This window comes from Triturus cristatus, chromosome 12, assembly GCF_964204655.1.
Source record: "Triturus cristatus chromosome 12, aTriCri1.1, whole genome shotgun sequence".
NCBI classification, from domain to species: domain Eukaryota; kingdom Metazoa; phylum Chordata; class Amphibia; order Caudata; family Salamandridae; genus Triturus; species Triturus cristatus.
In genome coordinates, this window is record NC_140595.1 from 73,915,778 (window position 1) to 73,932,917 (window position 17,140).

General features: G+C 46.4%; 1 protein-coding gene across 1 annotated transcript in view; it reads left to right on the forward strand.

The window, feature by feature from the left end:
• The first annotated feature begins 1,583 nt into the window (after nucleotides 1-1,583).
• LOC146772573 (uncharacterized) overlaps nucleotides 1,584-17,140 on the forward strand; it is a 141,224-nt gene continuing 125,667 nt past the window's right edge. The window contains exon 1 of the mRNA XM_085639555.1: nucleotides 1,584-1,806. Coding sequence (XP_085495681.1) covers nucleotides 1,804-1,806 — 3 coding nt within the window. The 5' untranslated portion in view covers nucleotides 1,584-1,803. The remainder of the gene's footprint in view (nucleotides 1,807-17,140) is intronic.

Below are 17,140 nucleotides of genomic sequence, written 5' to 3' on the forward strand. Positions count from 1 at the left end.
GGAGTGGGGTAGACTGGAGTGGAGAAGATTGGGTGAATTATAGTAGGGTAGAATGAAATGGAGTGGGGTAGATTGTGATAGGTTGGAATGGGGTAGATTGAAGTGGGGTAGATTGGAGTGGGGTAGATTGGATTGGAGTGGAAAAGATTGAAGTGGAGTGGGGCAGATGGAGTGGAGTGTGAGAGGCTTGGAGTGGGTTAGAGTAGGGTGTGTGTGGATTGGAGTGGGGTAGATTGTAGTGAGGTGGGTTGGAGTGGGGTAGAGTGGAGTAGGTTGGAGGGGAGCAGATAGGGGTAGATTGAAGTGGGGGTAGATTTGGGTGGGTTAGATTGGTGAGGGGTAGTTTGGAGTAGGATCAATGTGGGTCGGGTGGGGTAGATAGGAGTGACTGGATTGGAGTTGAGTGGGTTACATTGGAGTGAAGTGGGGGAGATTTGAGTGGACTATGGTAGATTGGAGTGAAGTAGATTGGAGTGAAGTGTAATGGGGTAGATCTGGATAGAGTGGAGTGAGGTAGAGAGGAGTGGGGTAGATTGGGTGGGTTGGAGTGTGGTAGATTGAAGTGGACTGGGTAGATTGTGGTAGACTGGAGTGGGGTGATTGTGGTGGAGTGGGGGAGACTTGAGTGGAATGGGTAAATTAGAGTGGAGAGAAGTTGGATAGATTGCAGTGGAGTTTGGAGCAGAGTGGGGTAAATTGGGCGGGTAGATGGGAGAGGAGTGGAATACAGGGGAGTGGCTTGGGTTGGGGTAGATTGGAGTGGAGGGGGTTGGGATAGATTTGAGTGGGGTAGATTGGAGTGAATTGGAGTGGAGTGGGGTATGCTGGGACAGATTGGAGCAGAGTTGGGTAGATGTGAGTGGAGTACAGTAGGTGTGAGTGGAGTGCAGTAGGTGGGGGTGGAGTGCAGTAGGTGGGGGTGGAGTGGGGTGGAGTTGTTTGGAGCAGAGTGGGATCCCACCCCTCCCCCCGTATCACCTGAGGCCCACTTTGAAGACCCCTGCTGTAGAGCAATCTCTGAGATGGAGACAGTGTGAGGTTTGAGGCACCGAGGGCTCACACTCCCACCCTCTCTGAAGCTGAAGGACCCTGTTGCCTCAACCTCTTTTGGAACTGAGTTTACCTTTCGGCCCGGCGGCCTGTTCGGGTTATTCTTATGATTTCTGGGGGATGTTATGCCTCAGAGAAATGGAAACAGTGTCCTCTGGAAGACTTCTGGGGACCCGGTGGAGGGGGTGTTCATTTGCTCATAAGCCCACCCTTCACATTGTTTGTGAAGTAGGGCCGTGTGGTAGTGGTAGGGCACTGTCCAGGTGACTGGCAAAAAATACTTACCATTGAGTAAATAAAAACAGGCAACAGGTGAAGGGAAACATTTTAGAAGGAAATCCCCACCTGTGAGAGAACCCTAATGTAGCCGGTGGGTGAGTTGGTGGCGCCCGGTCGCACGTCAGGCCCGGCTCCGAGACAGCCCCGTGGGGGCACTGCGGGTCCGCTTGTGGCAACCACACGGGGCTGGCACCGCCGAATGCGGAACAGGTGCTCTCGGAAAGTGAGCTGGCATGCCAGCCGGGGAGCTCTCTGCCACCACCCCCTTCCACCCTCTCACACTGCCTCCGAGAAGGCTGGTGACTCCGGAAGTTGCACAATGCCGGGCAGCGGTGAGCACACGCCACAGTCTCGGGTCCACCGCACAAGGAAGGCGCACCGAAGGAGAGCCCGTCTCTGCCGTCGCACGCCTAGAGGACGCCGAGCCGGGGCAGCGTCGGGGGGCACCGGGTACCGGGCAGCCGCTCTCCCGCCATGGTAGGTGTGACAGCGCCTCGCGCCGAGGCAGCGCGAGAGGCGCTGCTGAAGAGCAGATGTTTATGTGAGCAGCGAATGTATGTATCTAGAAATGAAATGACAGCTAAGTGTATAGATGGATTTACTTTAAAATGTCGCATATTGGAAGCTACTTCTGTGAAGTTTCGACTGTTCTTCCACATTCACAAGGGATGAGCGAGCTGGAAAAGTACATACATTGGGCAGGACTGCACCTGTTCTTGATTAGCCTGAAGTGAGGACTACTAGAATTATGTAGCTCTTCAGCTGCGGTTCTTCCCGCATAATTTTCAATTTCTAGCTCATGCCACATAATCCGCCACCTGGTGCACAATTTACAGATTTCAACAAAACATTTTTTTTTCTAAAACATAGGATCAAGAGTTATAACAACAAAGGAGCACACACTGCGCAGCGCAGAGGCAGACCGTTTGCAAAAAATTAGCTGGTCACCGTTCAGTTGTTGATTAATGTGTTCATTTTTTAAACTAGCGCTAATGAGATTGAATCTCTGGCCAGTCATTACTGAAAAGGACGAATTGCGACATAATACTGCCACAGAATGTGCCACATTACTGCAACATAATTGCCCTTTTATTGATGCATAATTTAAGCTGCACTGCCTCATAATTTGGTCCTCCGTTGTAACTGATCTCAGTGGCCCTTCCATACCGGCGTGAGCTGCAGAAAGTGACTAGCCATGGCTCCTTCTCAGAAATAGCCACGAGATAGGGTGAGGCAACATCTGGACGTGTTACTTCTGAGTAAAAAACGGTCCCTGAAGATAGCTGTACTCTGAGCCAGTGGCGTAACAAACGCCCCCACAGCCCCCACAGTGCAGGGGGGGTGAGCTTCAGGGGGCCCCATCAGAACAGTACCCTGGCCTGAGAGCTCCCGATTGAGTACGGAGGGGGGCCCCAACAGCACAGTACCCTGGCCTGAGAGCTCCCGAGTGAGTACGGAGGGGGACCCCAACAGCACAGCACCCTGGCCTGAGAGCTCCCGAGTGAGTACGGAGGGGGGCCCCAACAGCACAGTACCCTGGCCTGAGAGCTCCAGAGTGAGTACGGAGGGGGGCCCCAACAGCACAGTACCCTGGCCTGAGAGCTCCTGGGTGAGTACGGAGGGGGGCCCCAACAGCACAGTACCCTGGCCTGAGAGCTCCCGAGTGAGTACGGAGGGGGACCCCAACAGCACAGTACCCTGGCCTGAGAGCTCCCGAGTGAGTACGGAGGGGGGCCCCAACAGCACAGTACCCTGGCCTGAGAGCTCCAGAGTGAGTACGGAGGGGGGCCCCAACAGCACAGTACCCTGGCCTGAGAGCTCCCGAGTGACTACGGAGGGGGACCCCAACAGCACAGTACCCTGGCCTGAGAGCTCCCGAGTGACTACGGAGGGGGGGACCCAACAGCACAGTACCCTGGCCTGAGAGCTCCCGAGTGAGTACAGAGGGGGGGCCCCGAACAGCATAGTACCCTGGCCTGAGAGCTCCCGAGTGACTACGTAGGGGGACCCCAACAGCACAGTACCCTGGCCTGAGAGCTCCCGAGTGAGTACGGAGGGGGGCCCCAACAGCACAGTACCCTGGCCTGAGAGCTCCCGACTGAGTACGGAGGGGGACCCCAACAGCACAGTACCCTGGCCTGAGAGCTCCTGAGTGAGTACGGAGGGGGACCCCAACAGCACAGTACCCTGGCCTGAGAGCTCCCGAGTGAGTATGGAGGGGGGTCCCAACATGTACTTTGCAGGGGGGCCCCCTCAAGTTTTGCTACGCTAGTGCTCTGAGTGGTGGATTGTACTACTTGCTATCAACACCAACAATATCGTGGTACACGTATATCCAGGAGAGAATATCAAGGGGCAACATATTGAAGGTAGGCGCATGTATAGATTTTCTATTCCTAACTCCACATCTATGTACCTTGAAGGGAAGTGTACTGTCTAGGTACATATGTTTAGATTTAGGCATGGGAAATATAGACTTACCTGTCGGTATTTTATTTTCAATATTTTGGCCCATCAATATTGTTGATTCAGTATTCGAGGGCACACTTAGGCGGCGTAGTGTTTCACAGGGACTCAAGCAGAATTTAGTACTCCATATATTTCTTGGTACCTGCGTAAGGTTGCGACCTGGCCAGTATTTCCATGTCAACTCAGTAAAAAGAATCAGAAAGTCCGCATTAGACTGTGCCCCCACTAAATATAAATATGAGACAAACACCACCTGCATTCATAAATCATGCTAAAGTGTAGCAAACTATGATATTAAAAAATGATTATTAAAGGCAGCATTGCCATGTTAACAAAGAATGCTGAGGATTTTACAAACATTCATAGTCAGGTATCAGTTCCACGCCCTTCTAGCAGGGATGAGCCGGCCATGTAGGCACGCTACTTGGTTGTCAAAAGTACAGGTTATCTGGGTCGCCAAATTTGACATTAAAAAAATAATACTTCAAAAAAACTTCTAAAATAAAGTGTGTATTAGACTGCATGACTCTCATATGGCAACAATTACTCTCAGCTTGTTTACTGTAACATTGAATTTGTTTGCCACCGGAGATTCTAACCATTTGATGAGATGTTTGCTTTATGTAGGTGGCATCCATGCAGAAGGTTGCTGGTAAAATTCTAGGGATTACACATAATGACATAGTGAACCTGTTTGCACTTGCTATCATCAATAGACACGTAAAAACAAGGGCTGTATCCACAGTGTACATAGGGAAATTTATGAATGAATACTGCTAGACCAAAAATCTTCGTTCTCGTCTGTGCTCTTAGCCGTTCTCTCAGACCTTGATTAGGAGCCGCTATAATGTAATCATCGATGCAACAAAATACTTTCCCACCGGAATCTCAGCTACATCCAGTGCTGAGTTTACCACACATGATAACGTCTGCAACCCTTGGGTAAATTTAGTCAGGTCACTCCTGATGAAATGTAATTTGGGACAAAAAAGGCCCAATACTTACCAGAACATTTAAATAGGTGAGATTTTGGTCCTTGCGGGTCTTTCGAGAACCTAGACCAAAAACTGGGGGCAATATACCTCCCTGGTCTCTAGCGCCATAAACCCTTTGTTTTTTACTGTTCATCGATCTTACTATACACTTGCGGAACAATCGTGTCACTTCCACCAGTTTGCTTCTCTTTTAATCTGTTCGGAAGGTTCTAGTTTATTTCCATGGTTGTCATTGATTATTTCGTTTTTCTTAAAGCTGTCCATGTATCATATCTTTTGGCATAACTACATTGGCTGCATAAGGAGAAGAGGCAGCCTCTTCAAATCCTTATTAATGTCCACCGAGCTCTTTCCAATGCGGTTTTCTGCCTTCACGCCATGGGAGTTCCTGACATAGTCTTGTAGACAGGCTGGATGGGTTGAAATTTTCTAGTATTGGCTAAGTTATGGAACTTCTCTCCCTTTCCCAAAGATGGGCTACAGATCCTCTCTAATTTCAGAGAAATGATGAAAGACCTGGCTTTTTTAATAGATAAATACAATCCCCTGCATAGGCTTTTCGAATCCTAGTGCCAGGACACCTTTGGGAATTTGCACGCTTTGTAAAACCTAAAATTAAATCACTTGTGATTTAGTATTTGTAGCCTTTACAAGGAGTCCTACAACAAGTAATGTATTTAAGTTTGAATCCAGGAAAAGTAGTGTGTCTTGAATAGGGTCCAATGTGTAAGCTTTTCATTTGTATTTATGATGGTGTAGATGAATTAACTGGAAATGAACGATTACTCGTGACCTGACAAATATAAGAATGTGGTTTCCTGTCTGAATTTAAAACTCTCATCTTCTTTGGGATAGGATTTTATTCTAATGTTGTTTAAAGTTCTCGGTTCATACCTGACATTTTAGACTCAAACAAGTCTCTTGCATGCAAAAAGTACATGAAAAGACAAAAAATTTGCAAATTATTATAAAAATCATATTAGCAGGGTTCACGCTAGATTACGCTTTGGTAAAAAGAAATATAGCCTGGGCGTAACTTAGATCAGGCCAGCTTTTGTTGGAAGGGAAAATGTATAGAGAATAGGTATAGTGCATTAGATTAAAATTGTAAGGAGGCCACAAAGCATTTTCTATTTTTGCGTAAGGCTTCATTATACGCGGCTTAACCTTCACTCGTGGTGCCTTTTGAGTATTCGTCGGGTAAACATTTGTTATCATGTGGCTTGTTTTATAACCCTAAATTCAAACAAGCTGGCTACTTATCTTCAAAAAGTAATTTTTCCTTTATGATTTTCCATCGATCGCGGCAGGTTTTTCCTAGCAAATTTTTGTCACCAGCAGCAGCATTGAATGTTCTACAAAGGTTGGTTGTGTTGGTTGTTTTTGGTTATTAGAGATTTCTTAAGAGTCTAATTGGGTATTCACATTGGGTAATGTCAAAATACAATGTTTTAGATCATTAAAATATATCTTTATGTTGTGTGACTGACTGTTCCGAGAGAGGTGAGTGGTCTTCAGTCTACAGCCAGGTGTATGAAGATTGTTTCTAAGAAAGCGTTGCTAGCCAAGTAATTGGCTATGACGCAATGATCGGCACAATATTTTTTAAAAATCATACCGCGCCGTGCAACCTAGCTCCATGTTTGCATGACGCACTTTCTCTTAATTCGTCGCAGTTCAAATTGAGTGTTATTGGGTGTGAGCTATAACCTTTCATGTCGTAATCAGGAGTCATAGAAACTTTCCACAAAGCCACTTCCTCAACTCTGTGATTTTGGCGAAATGAGGTGCCAAACGTATTCAAGCAAGCAAACACAAAAACGCACAATTAGCTAAATTGTAGAATATGTGCAAGGCATTTTTAAATTTACAATCTGAAAATAGGAGTGATCAAAATACATTTAAAACTCTCCCCATATGGACCTTGGGATAATCAGCGGTCTGATGTGTATATCTAGGAATTACCAGCTTATCGAAAGAGTTAGCGAAGCACACCCAGAATTACACAGTGATAGTTGTGCTTGAGACCACCCTTGATGAAATAAAGTAATAATGCATATATTTCTTTTGGTTTAACAATTGCACTAATCTGTATGTTGATAACTATGTTTCAAGTGGTTATGTCATGAAAACAACCAAGTATTTCTAATCACCGCATAGAAAACCTGTATTCTCTGAATATCATCCAAGTATTAGTAAGCGTGAGATGGGACAATTGTAACCCAAGTGGTTGAATCGGTAATGGCTAAATTTGTTTTTTTTGACAATTTATTTGAGAATGGTCAAGTATTGATATCTGGGACCTGAGAGAGCCTCTTACCACTGTGACTGAATGAGGTACTGATAACCATGGTCTTATGGAGCATTCCACCGGTGACAATGTTCAAGTATTGATAACTGTGACCCGAGAGAGCCTGTTGCCTGTGTGACTGAAGCCGGTGTTGATAACTATGGTCTAACAGAGGATTCCTTTGAGAATGCTCAAACATTGATAACCATGAGCTGTGGGAATCCGTCACCTCGGCGACTGGTTAGGGATGGATATCTATGGAATATTCGACCTATGATGATGCTAAAGTATTGATAACCTTGAGCTGGGAGAGCCTGTCACCTTAGAGATTGGTTAGGGATGGATATCTTTGGACTATTCGACCTGTGACAATGCTAATGTATTGATAACCTTAAACCGGGAGATTCTTTCACCTCTGTGATTGGTTAGGGATGGATATCTTTGGAGCATGTGACATGTGGCAATGCTAAAGTATTGATAACTGGGAGCCGGGAGAGCCTGTCACCTGTGTGATTGAAACAGGTGCTAATAACTATGGTGTTAAAGAGGATTCCTTTTAGAATGGTCACACATCGATAACTGTGAACTCTGAATGTTACCACAGTCAGTGATTCAGGTATTGATAATTATGGTCCAACAGAGTCTTAACTATTGATAACCTTGAGCGGGGAGAGTCTGTTACGTCTTTGACTAAATCACTTATCAGTAATTATAGATTTATGGGTAATTCCTTTGAGAACTGTCAAGTATTGTTAATTGTGAGCTGAAAGAGTCAGTCACCAAATCAGGAATTGATAACTAAGAGGGTCATTACGATGACGGTAAAACCACCACTGACAGCCTTCTGGTGGCGGTTTCACCGCCATCGTAAGGCCCTTCTCCGCCCGCCAAATTACAATGGTGGGCATTGTGCTGGCGGACGCAAAGGTCATCCGCCACGGGTCCGCCACAGGCAATCGTTACGATTGCCTGGCGGACCCACCCTGCATAAACAATATGGTGGTGGTGCCTAGCAGGCACCGTCCGCCTTATTATGATGCTGCCTCCTCACCAACCGGTGTATGGCAGTGAAACCACCATTCACAGGCTGGCGGAGATTGCATTAGGGGGCCTGTAGCGGGGGAGGTGTGCACTGGGGGGGGTACCATTTCCCTGTACCAGGTGGCAGGCACCGGGAGGTGCCTGCCACGTAGTGCAGGGAAATGCAAACAGTGCATTTCGGACATTGCTGCGGGTGCTGCAGCCAGCAGCTTCCTCCGCAATGTCAGAGATACACGATACGACCGCCAGGGTGGCGGTCGCATCATAATCTCATGTGCGGGACCGGTCGCATCATAATCTCATGTGCGGGACCGCCGCATTACAGGCAGATGGTCTCAAGCCCCGGCACGATGGCGGACGGACAGAAGTCCCTCCACCATCGTAATGACCCCTTATGTTCTTACTGAGCTGTCCATCTTTGATAATGGTCATGTATTCATTAAAAACATACCCCAGAATCTGCAAACGTTGTGTACACTAGTGTAGCATGTAGGGTTAGCTAGCCGGTTTAAGGCAGTAAAATGACAGATCACTGTTTTTAAGGAAAGGGAGAATTGCATTGTAAGCACTGCTTGAGGAAGGCCGGATAGCGTTTACCACAGGTGCCTGTCTAGGTACGCTGATGGGGCTCGGCGCTTATGCACAAGTCAGCGCTGACCTGGTTAGTGCAGTGACAAGCCACAGATTGATACTTGCAGTTTCACCACATCCTTTCGCATCTGTGCAGACTCTGTATGCCCTGAAAACGCGACGTACTACGCAAAGGCAAGACATACAATGTGGGGCAGCCTTTAGCACCACAAATGTATGCGCATGTATGGACAGATTTACTAACTTCTCATACAGCGCTGCAAACAAAGTTGATGCACTACCTTGGATGAAACAGAGCCGCGCGCAAAACCCTCTAACTAATGAAAATGGCGACATTTTCCACCTCTTTGCGGCTCTGGCGCAATTTAGGCTGCCATGCACCAACGTATTAATGCATAGTGCAAAGTTTCGCATAGCGCTGCTTTGAGATCCTTATGCAGTGTTGCTACACAAATCATGATTTGGGTTGGAAAGTAAATTCCCACACAACACCCGCATTGATATTTTTGGACGACAACCTGTTGGAAAGTGTTAAACGTAGGTCTAAGATTCCTGCATTGCTTCTTACGAGTTACTCCTTTCAGTTATTGCTTCTATAACATGTAGTGCTGATTCCAACACAGTTAGCCTCGTGGGCGGTGGTGGGGGGAGTGGGAAGGCACAACTTAAGTCAAGTCAAGAAAGCTTTATTCGACGATTGTCATAAAAGCATATTTATACCATACATTTACAAGATAAAACATTTTAAGATATTTTAAAATGGTTTAAAACAATAAATAAATAGAGATATTTACAGACAAATTTAGCAATTCACGGGAAGGAAAATTAATCAAGACAACATTTTGCTCCTAATCACCCATGCCCTGCCAAGAAACTTTGCAACAGATATATAGACAAATGAAGTTTCAGCAGATCGTAAAATGCGAACTGCCACCTTGGTATTCATGGTACCCAAGGTCCGGCACATTGGTTTAAGCCAGGTCTGTCGAGGGATTATATAGGAAGGGCATTGGAACAAAAAGTGATTAACAGATTCGATAGGTGCAGTACATCCAGGACAATTAAGTACATTTTCTGTGGACCATCTAGATGTAAACTCTCTTACTGGGAGACTACCAACTCTGAACTGAAAATAAAGCTTCCTGTCCAAAGGACTGGTTATATCATCCCAAAAAGGTGCCAAGGAAATGGTGTCCTTAAAGTCCAAGAAAATGCCAGATAGTGAAAGCGGTGCTGTTGATCTGAAAACTCTGGATGCTACCATTTCCCAGTACAAAGCCTTCAGGACTTGTTTGGTAGGGAAACAAGCATTTTGAGGATCCTCCCACAGGTGTTTTAGACCCAGGTCCCGAAGCGACTCATAGATCCTACGGAGCCACTTGACCTTTCGGCAAATGTCCAGTTTGATAATGTCCATGAGGCCAAGAGCAAAAAGCCTAAGTTCGGGGGTGACCCATAACCGCCTCCAGTATAGAATAGGGCGGAATGAGGCAATTAATGCTATCGGTCTCATACCAAGGTCATAGAATAGAGGGCAAAGGGGAGTGCTCTGAGGTAGACTAGTTAAATTTCGAAAGAAATTATTTTCAGAGGAAGATAACTTATGTACATTTTCAAATCCCCACAATTCAACTCCATAAAGTGCAGCTCCAACCACTTTTGCATCATACACCCGAAGAGCAGGATCAATAGGTTTGGTCAAAGATTTGGCATGTTCTTTACTCAAAGCACCAGAGAGTTGAGAGTGCTTAAGAGATGCCAGGTTAACCTGCTTTTTCCAGCTCAAGTCATGCTGAATACAAATGCCCAAATAAGTAAAATCTTGGACCTGGTCCAGTAACAAACTATTCATAAATATCTTACATTTAAAAGATTTTGGTTGATTAAAAGACATGAATTTGGATTTTAAAACATTAATTTCGAGCCCACGGGCTAAACAGAACTCCTCGAACAAACCTAAGGACCTCTGTAGGCCACTCGGGGTTTTAGAAATTATAAGGCAATCGTCGGCAAACATTAAAATAGGAATTTTCGCACCTGCCAGAGAAGGGGCATCCACTTTCGCATCTATTAATAGTTTTGCTATGTCATTGATATATAGAGAAAATAAGGTTGGCGCGAGGACGCAGCCCTGCCTGACCCCCTTTTGAATGGGGAACTGCCTGGTTACTTGTCCAACACCACCCCATCTAATCTGCGCAAAGTTATCTAAATGGAGTCTAGCAATTAGAGAAACTAGAACAGCTGGCATCCCCAGGTTGTCTAGGACAGCCCATAGGGTTTGCCGAGGAACTAAATCAAAGGCTGCCCTAAGATCAATAAAAGCTGCATATAGGCTGCCTCCCCCCAAGTAAACCACCTTCCAATAGAGCATAGCAAAATGCAGCACCTGATCGATGGTGCTTATTCTTGCTCTGAAGCCAGCTTGTAGATGGGAAAGGATTGCATTGTCTAGGGCCCAATCCAACACTTTGTTCAGGATCAACCTGCCTAAGATCTTTTGTGTAGTATCAATCAGGCTGATAGGACGATAATTAGCGGGGAGAGACTTGTCCCCCTTCTTGAACACTGGAATAATTTCTGCTCCCTTCCAGGACGTCGGAATCGGAGCGCCTCTAGCAATCAAATTGGCTAAAATTAAAATGTAGTTACCCCATGACTCACTATTACAGGAGAAAATATCAGCAGGAACTCCATCCATCCCAGGAGCCCTCCCAGGAATCAATGACTTAAGGGCAATAACAACATCACCCAAGCACAACTTAAGTCCAAAACACATTGAGCTACACGTATCGATACCTTGCACCAGTTGAAAGACACCAGCAGTGTTGCAATCTAGCACAAAGTTTTGATTTGTTGTTTACTTTCCACTAAAACCTTATTTGCACTGGAATATTGCCTAACGTAACATCAAGTAGCGCTATGTGCTCGTGCGCACTGCTGTGTGTATATGTGGTGTCCCAAGGGTGGTACATGGGCACTCCCATGACACCAGCAAAGTTTTTGGATGAAAAGCTCCATCTACTTTTTTGCATTTGTTGGCTGGGCTTTGTACCTAAAAATATTTCTACTTGATGCAGGCTCAAAGTAGGAGAAAACTTTTTTCTCCAATTGTTTCAAATTTGCTTATGTACTGCACTATACAGCACACATACAAAGTTGGAAGCATTTTACTGTTTGGATATTTTGTACCAGAGTGGTACCCTTCTGGTACAAAATCTAGGTTAGGCATCACACCCACTATGGGGCAAAGGTGTGTGCGTGGCACAAGGCGGCTTAATTGCGTGCCACCGCTTGGGAAAAGTGTAACATAGAAAAGGCGGGGCCGGCATCGGACCCGCCGATAATATGGCGGTCCTGCCGGCCCCCGACGACCGAGGAGGCGGGCTGTCGCGCACAGCAATGACGCGACAGGTGCGCCCCCTCTTTCATTGGCAGGCCGGGTCGTGACCCGGAAGTGAAAGGAATCACTTCTGGGTCACGCAAGTTGCCAGCCCCCCCCCCCCCCCCCCCAGGCCAGACAGAACCGGTCTGGGGGCTAGTAGTTGCCGATAAAAGGCTGGGGAGCAGAGGAATCTTCCTCTTTGCCTTCAGTGCTCCCAGCCTGTAGTGCGACCTCGCTAGGAGGTTGTAATTTAATATCTCCATAGATATGACGCGGTCCAGCTCTTTCCGCCTCACGAAGCGCAGCAGCTTTGGTAGCTGTGCTGCACCCATCAAATATGAGGAAAACCGACCCTCATTGGGCGTGCACTGCAAGAGCCCAGCACACATGTCTGGCAGGTATTTTTCTTGCCTTTAAGAGAACTTCCCATCTTTGTAATCAATCAACCAATGGATTATGGATTTTGCAAGTATATATTCTGTGTTTTCTCTCATTTTGAATCACAGTTGCACAATCAAGTATCTGTTTTTACAAGTTCGCAAAGTTTGTTTTACTGTTGTTAAAAAATGTATTCACATGAAACATTTTGCATTATTAAATATACTCAAAGGGGCTAGGAGTGACAGTTCCACGTCTGGAGTATATGTACACCCCAGAAAGGGGCAGGAGTAAATTGCTTACCAGGTAGGAAAAGGGATCAGACAACCCCAAAAGCTGGTGCTCATTTTGGGATTTTTTTTCATGTGGGGGAAAAGGACAAAAAGTGATGCAGACCTTGCACACTTGCCAGCACATGTTCGATTGAGCAAATATACCTGCAAATATCTGCACATGTAAAATGGAATTCACAAAGCTGTGCCAGATGTGTGACCGCACGCGTTCCACGGTGGTGGGATTCCAGGCGTACCCTGGAGATTGAGCGGGATTGGCTGGGACTTGCAGGTGTGGTCCTTGTGAGTGAGCTGGTGTTGGTTGTATAGATACAAGGAAAGCCATGGGGTCTACAAGGTGGAGGGAGTGAACTGATCACCAATCATAGGGTGAGATAAATAGTTCACCCTAGAAACACTATCGATGGCCTAAAACCGATATTCTCTAAAGACAAGAGCATTGAACTATGAAAACAGAAATAGTAATAAGATTTCGCTTTAAGCAATAACATCAGAGGCCAAAAGTGCGAAATTGATGTACTCCCAAATTCGCAACCATATCGCGGTTTGATATGAGGAACTCCTGAAGGTCAGTCAAAGGTTACTGGAGATTGTGAGAGGGACCCTGTTGGGATCTTGAATAATAAGGAATTAACACAAAAGCCACAACTACTGCATTTAGGGGCATATTTACAAGCCCTCACTGCTACCCGAAGCATCACTTTTTTGATGCTCTGGTGGCTCAGCACCATTTTCCATATTTACAAGGTGGCGCTAAGCCACTCTGCGTGGCTTAACACATCCTTGTAAATATGCACTTTTCCGCCGCAGTCCCCTGCAGCAAAGGGCTTTCCACTGCAACACCCATTGCTTTATGACACTGCCTCAGATTTACAAGGCTATGGCAGCGCCAAACGAACGCCATGGAGTAACTGGTTTTAGCATGGCGATAAGAGGAAAAATTATGAATTTCTCCTAGTTTTTTGCTCATTCCATGTGAGCTGCATTCTGCAGCACACATAGAAGGTGCAAATCGCCATTATTGATTGTTTATGTGCACATAAACAATCGTCCCTGCAGCACAGGCCCCCTTGCAACATGGCTAGGAAGTTATTTTTTGCGCCAGTGCTAGGGGACACACAGGGGTCCTCAGTATACTTGTGAATATGGCATATCCCTGCATTTTCAAAATGTCGGAGTGCGGCTCTGCCAAATTTGGCGCAGCTCTGCGCTCTGACTTTTTAAATAAAAATGCCCCTTAATTTGGTGGTTATTCTTTATTTTCTGCGGTATTTTACCCAAACAGCAGGCTAACACGCAAAGTGCATGGGTGAACCACTCCTAACCCATTGTGCACCCATGGCGCTTGTAATCAAGATGGGGTCTGTAATTACTGATACTGGCCCTTTTAAGATCCCGGTCCATTCATAATGAGGGCGCGCCACCCCTGGTTCCAGCGTGCGAAGGGTCTCCTTTGCACATGTCTGACAGATGAGGGATGAGCGAGGCCGAAAGACCTCAAAATGTATGGTTTGATCACTGCAAACAATTCCCACTCTACTGCTGATTTCAGATCTCTCCGCTTAATTTTGATTTGTCAGCCTCACATGGTGTTTAGTTTTTACCCACATGCTAACATTTGGGAACAGATAAGAGGAAGATTGAGAAGCAAAATCTGTAAATTTAATTTCCTCATTAACTTGCGCTGAATCAGAGAGCTTTCGAAATGGGACCAAGTTAAAATAAAGCCATCTTCTCTAAAAAAAAAAAAAAAGAACAAAACAAAACAAAAAAAACGGAAGTTTCCCACCAAGTCAAGTGTGTTGCCCTGTATGCTTTAGATGTACTAGTCCTCCCCTTTTTTAATCCCAGGTCTCATAAACCCACCAATCTCTTGCTGCCTCTTGGCAATTTAACAAATACTACATGGAAATTCCCCCTACGCAGGTTCTACGTCAGAGGAGGAAGTGAAAGTATTTTCTAGAGTAAGGAGAGTATGACTCACGCGCTGTGAGGGGCTGTGACGTCCATAGAAGCCCCCCCCCCCACCCTCTGCTGACATGGCCCCTCAGCTGACATCTAAAATGGAATGGGGCCAGAGGATAAGTGAGACCTTTCCCATACCACTCATCAGAAGTCCACTGCAAGCCACGATGCACACATAAGTGCATATCAATACTTCCACAGAAGAATGCACTGTTTTCTCAGCAGAGTTCACAAGAATTATTTGCACACCAATTCTTTTGGTGCTGCATCACCTGAGTGAAACCAGTCACCAAAATAACCAAAGATGGAGGCAACACCCTGCTCTGCATCTTCTCTGACTCCACTCTGCCTCCCTGAAAGGCGTCCTGCCTGGGGCTCTAGGTCTCAGCAAAGGCCTAAGGAAGTCAAGTCTATCACACCCCTCCAGGAGAGGTCACACCCCTCCACACCTTTGTTGTCTTCAGGAGAGGTCACACCCCTCCACACCTCTGTTGTCTTCAGGAGAGGTCACACCCCTCCACACCTTTAATGTCTTCAGGAGAGGTCACACTCCTCCACACCTTTAATGTCTTCAGGAGAGGTCACACTCCTCCACACCTTTGTTGTCTTCAGGAGAGGTCACACTCCTCCACACCTTTGTTGCCTTCAGGAGAGGTCACACCCCTCCACACCTTTGTTGTCTTCACACCCCTCCACACCTTTGTTGTCTTCAGCAGAGGTCACACTCCTCTTTGTTGTCTTCAGGAGAGGTCACACCCCTCCACACCTTTGTTGTCTTCAGGAGAGGTCACACTCCTCCACACCTTTATTGTCTTCAGGAGAGGTCACACCCCTCCACACTTTTAATGCCTTCAGGAGAGGTCACACCCCTCCACACCTTTGTTGTCTTCAGGAGAGGTCACACTCCTCCACACCTTTGTTGTCTCCAGGAGAGGTCACAACCCCACCTTTAATGTCTTCAGGAGAGGTCACACCCCTCCACACCTTTGTTGTCTTCAGGAGGGGTCACACTCCTCCACACCTTTGTTGTCTTCAGGAGGGGTCACACTCCTCCACACCTTTGTTGTCTTAAGGAGAGGTCACACTCCTCCACACCTTTGTTGTCTTCAGGAGGGGTCACACCCCTCCACACCTTTGTTGTCTTCAGGAGGGATCACACTCTTCAGGAGGGGTCACACTCCTCCACACCTTTGTTGTCTTCAGGAGAGGTCACACCCCTCCACACCTTTGTTGTCTTCAGGAGAGGTCACACTCCTCCACACCAGGCAGAGGAGTTAACTACTTCAGGTGGGCAGCACCACCACAGGAGCCAAGACATTGCCTGAGGGCAAACAAAAAACTGTAAACAAAAGAGAAAACTGTACAAACCAAAAGACAATGCATCTGTATTGATGCTGTCAAGATCTGGAACCGCATCACCAACAACACCCTAACTGTCCCAACCCAATCCTTCTGCAATACAAACCAGCAGCTGAAGACCCATCTCTTCGGACAAAAGCTACGGCCCAGCTTTACCACTGTTACACAACGCAGCGCAGCAACCAGAGTTGTTGCATTGTGTTGCGTGACAGGGACCGGAAAAAGCCATATCTACAGAGATATGCACTATCCTGCTCTCCCTGGTGCTGACTCACAATCAGGCTGCCGAGCGCCACACACACACCTTAACACCATCGTGCAAATGATTCTGTGTGAGTCTAGCATAGGTGTTGATGGAAGGATAGCTTTCCTGTACAAAATACAATGCTTAGACCATGGGCACTCAAAAACTTTTTCTCAAGGCTAAAAAGTACAGTCTGGGGTGTGTCCAAGGGCCACATTGATGGTGGGACCACTCCAGGGAGGTAGGGTGGGGTGAGGAATTATGCACACAGAAAAATAGAAACTCACATTTCTTCAAAAGATTATGACACAATTCTTTCTTTCAAATCTTTTTGTACATTTTTTCAGCAGCACGTCTTCTACTATGTGCGTCCAATACCTGTGATGTCGGATGCAGCTCAGTTCTTCTGTGCTCGCCAAATTCTATCCTTTATGCTATCTAATCTAGCGGACATCTTGCAACCTGATGATTAGTCTGCTAGAATTTTACCGAACTGGACTCCTAAAAAGATTGTGATCACCCAACAGTCTGCAGAGAGCGTGCGGTTGGGGCTGGAGGGAGACAGCAGTATGAGCTGGGCTACTGTAGAACCCACTCCCGGGTATCAGGCCGGGCTGGACTGGTGGTCTTGTAAAGCGTATCTCATACATGCCAACATTTTAGGACAGGGACGTGGGAGATTTAAAATAAAAAATCGGGAGAATGAAAATTCCCCATTGACTTCTATTGTAGAAAATGCAATTTCAGGCGGGAGACAGCTAAAATAAAGCCATTTTTGGCTTGAAAAATCGGTAGTTTCCC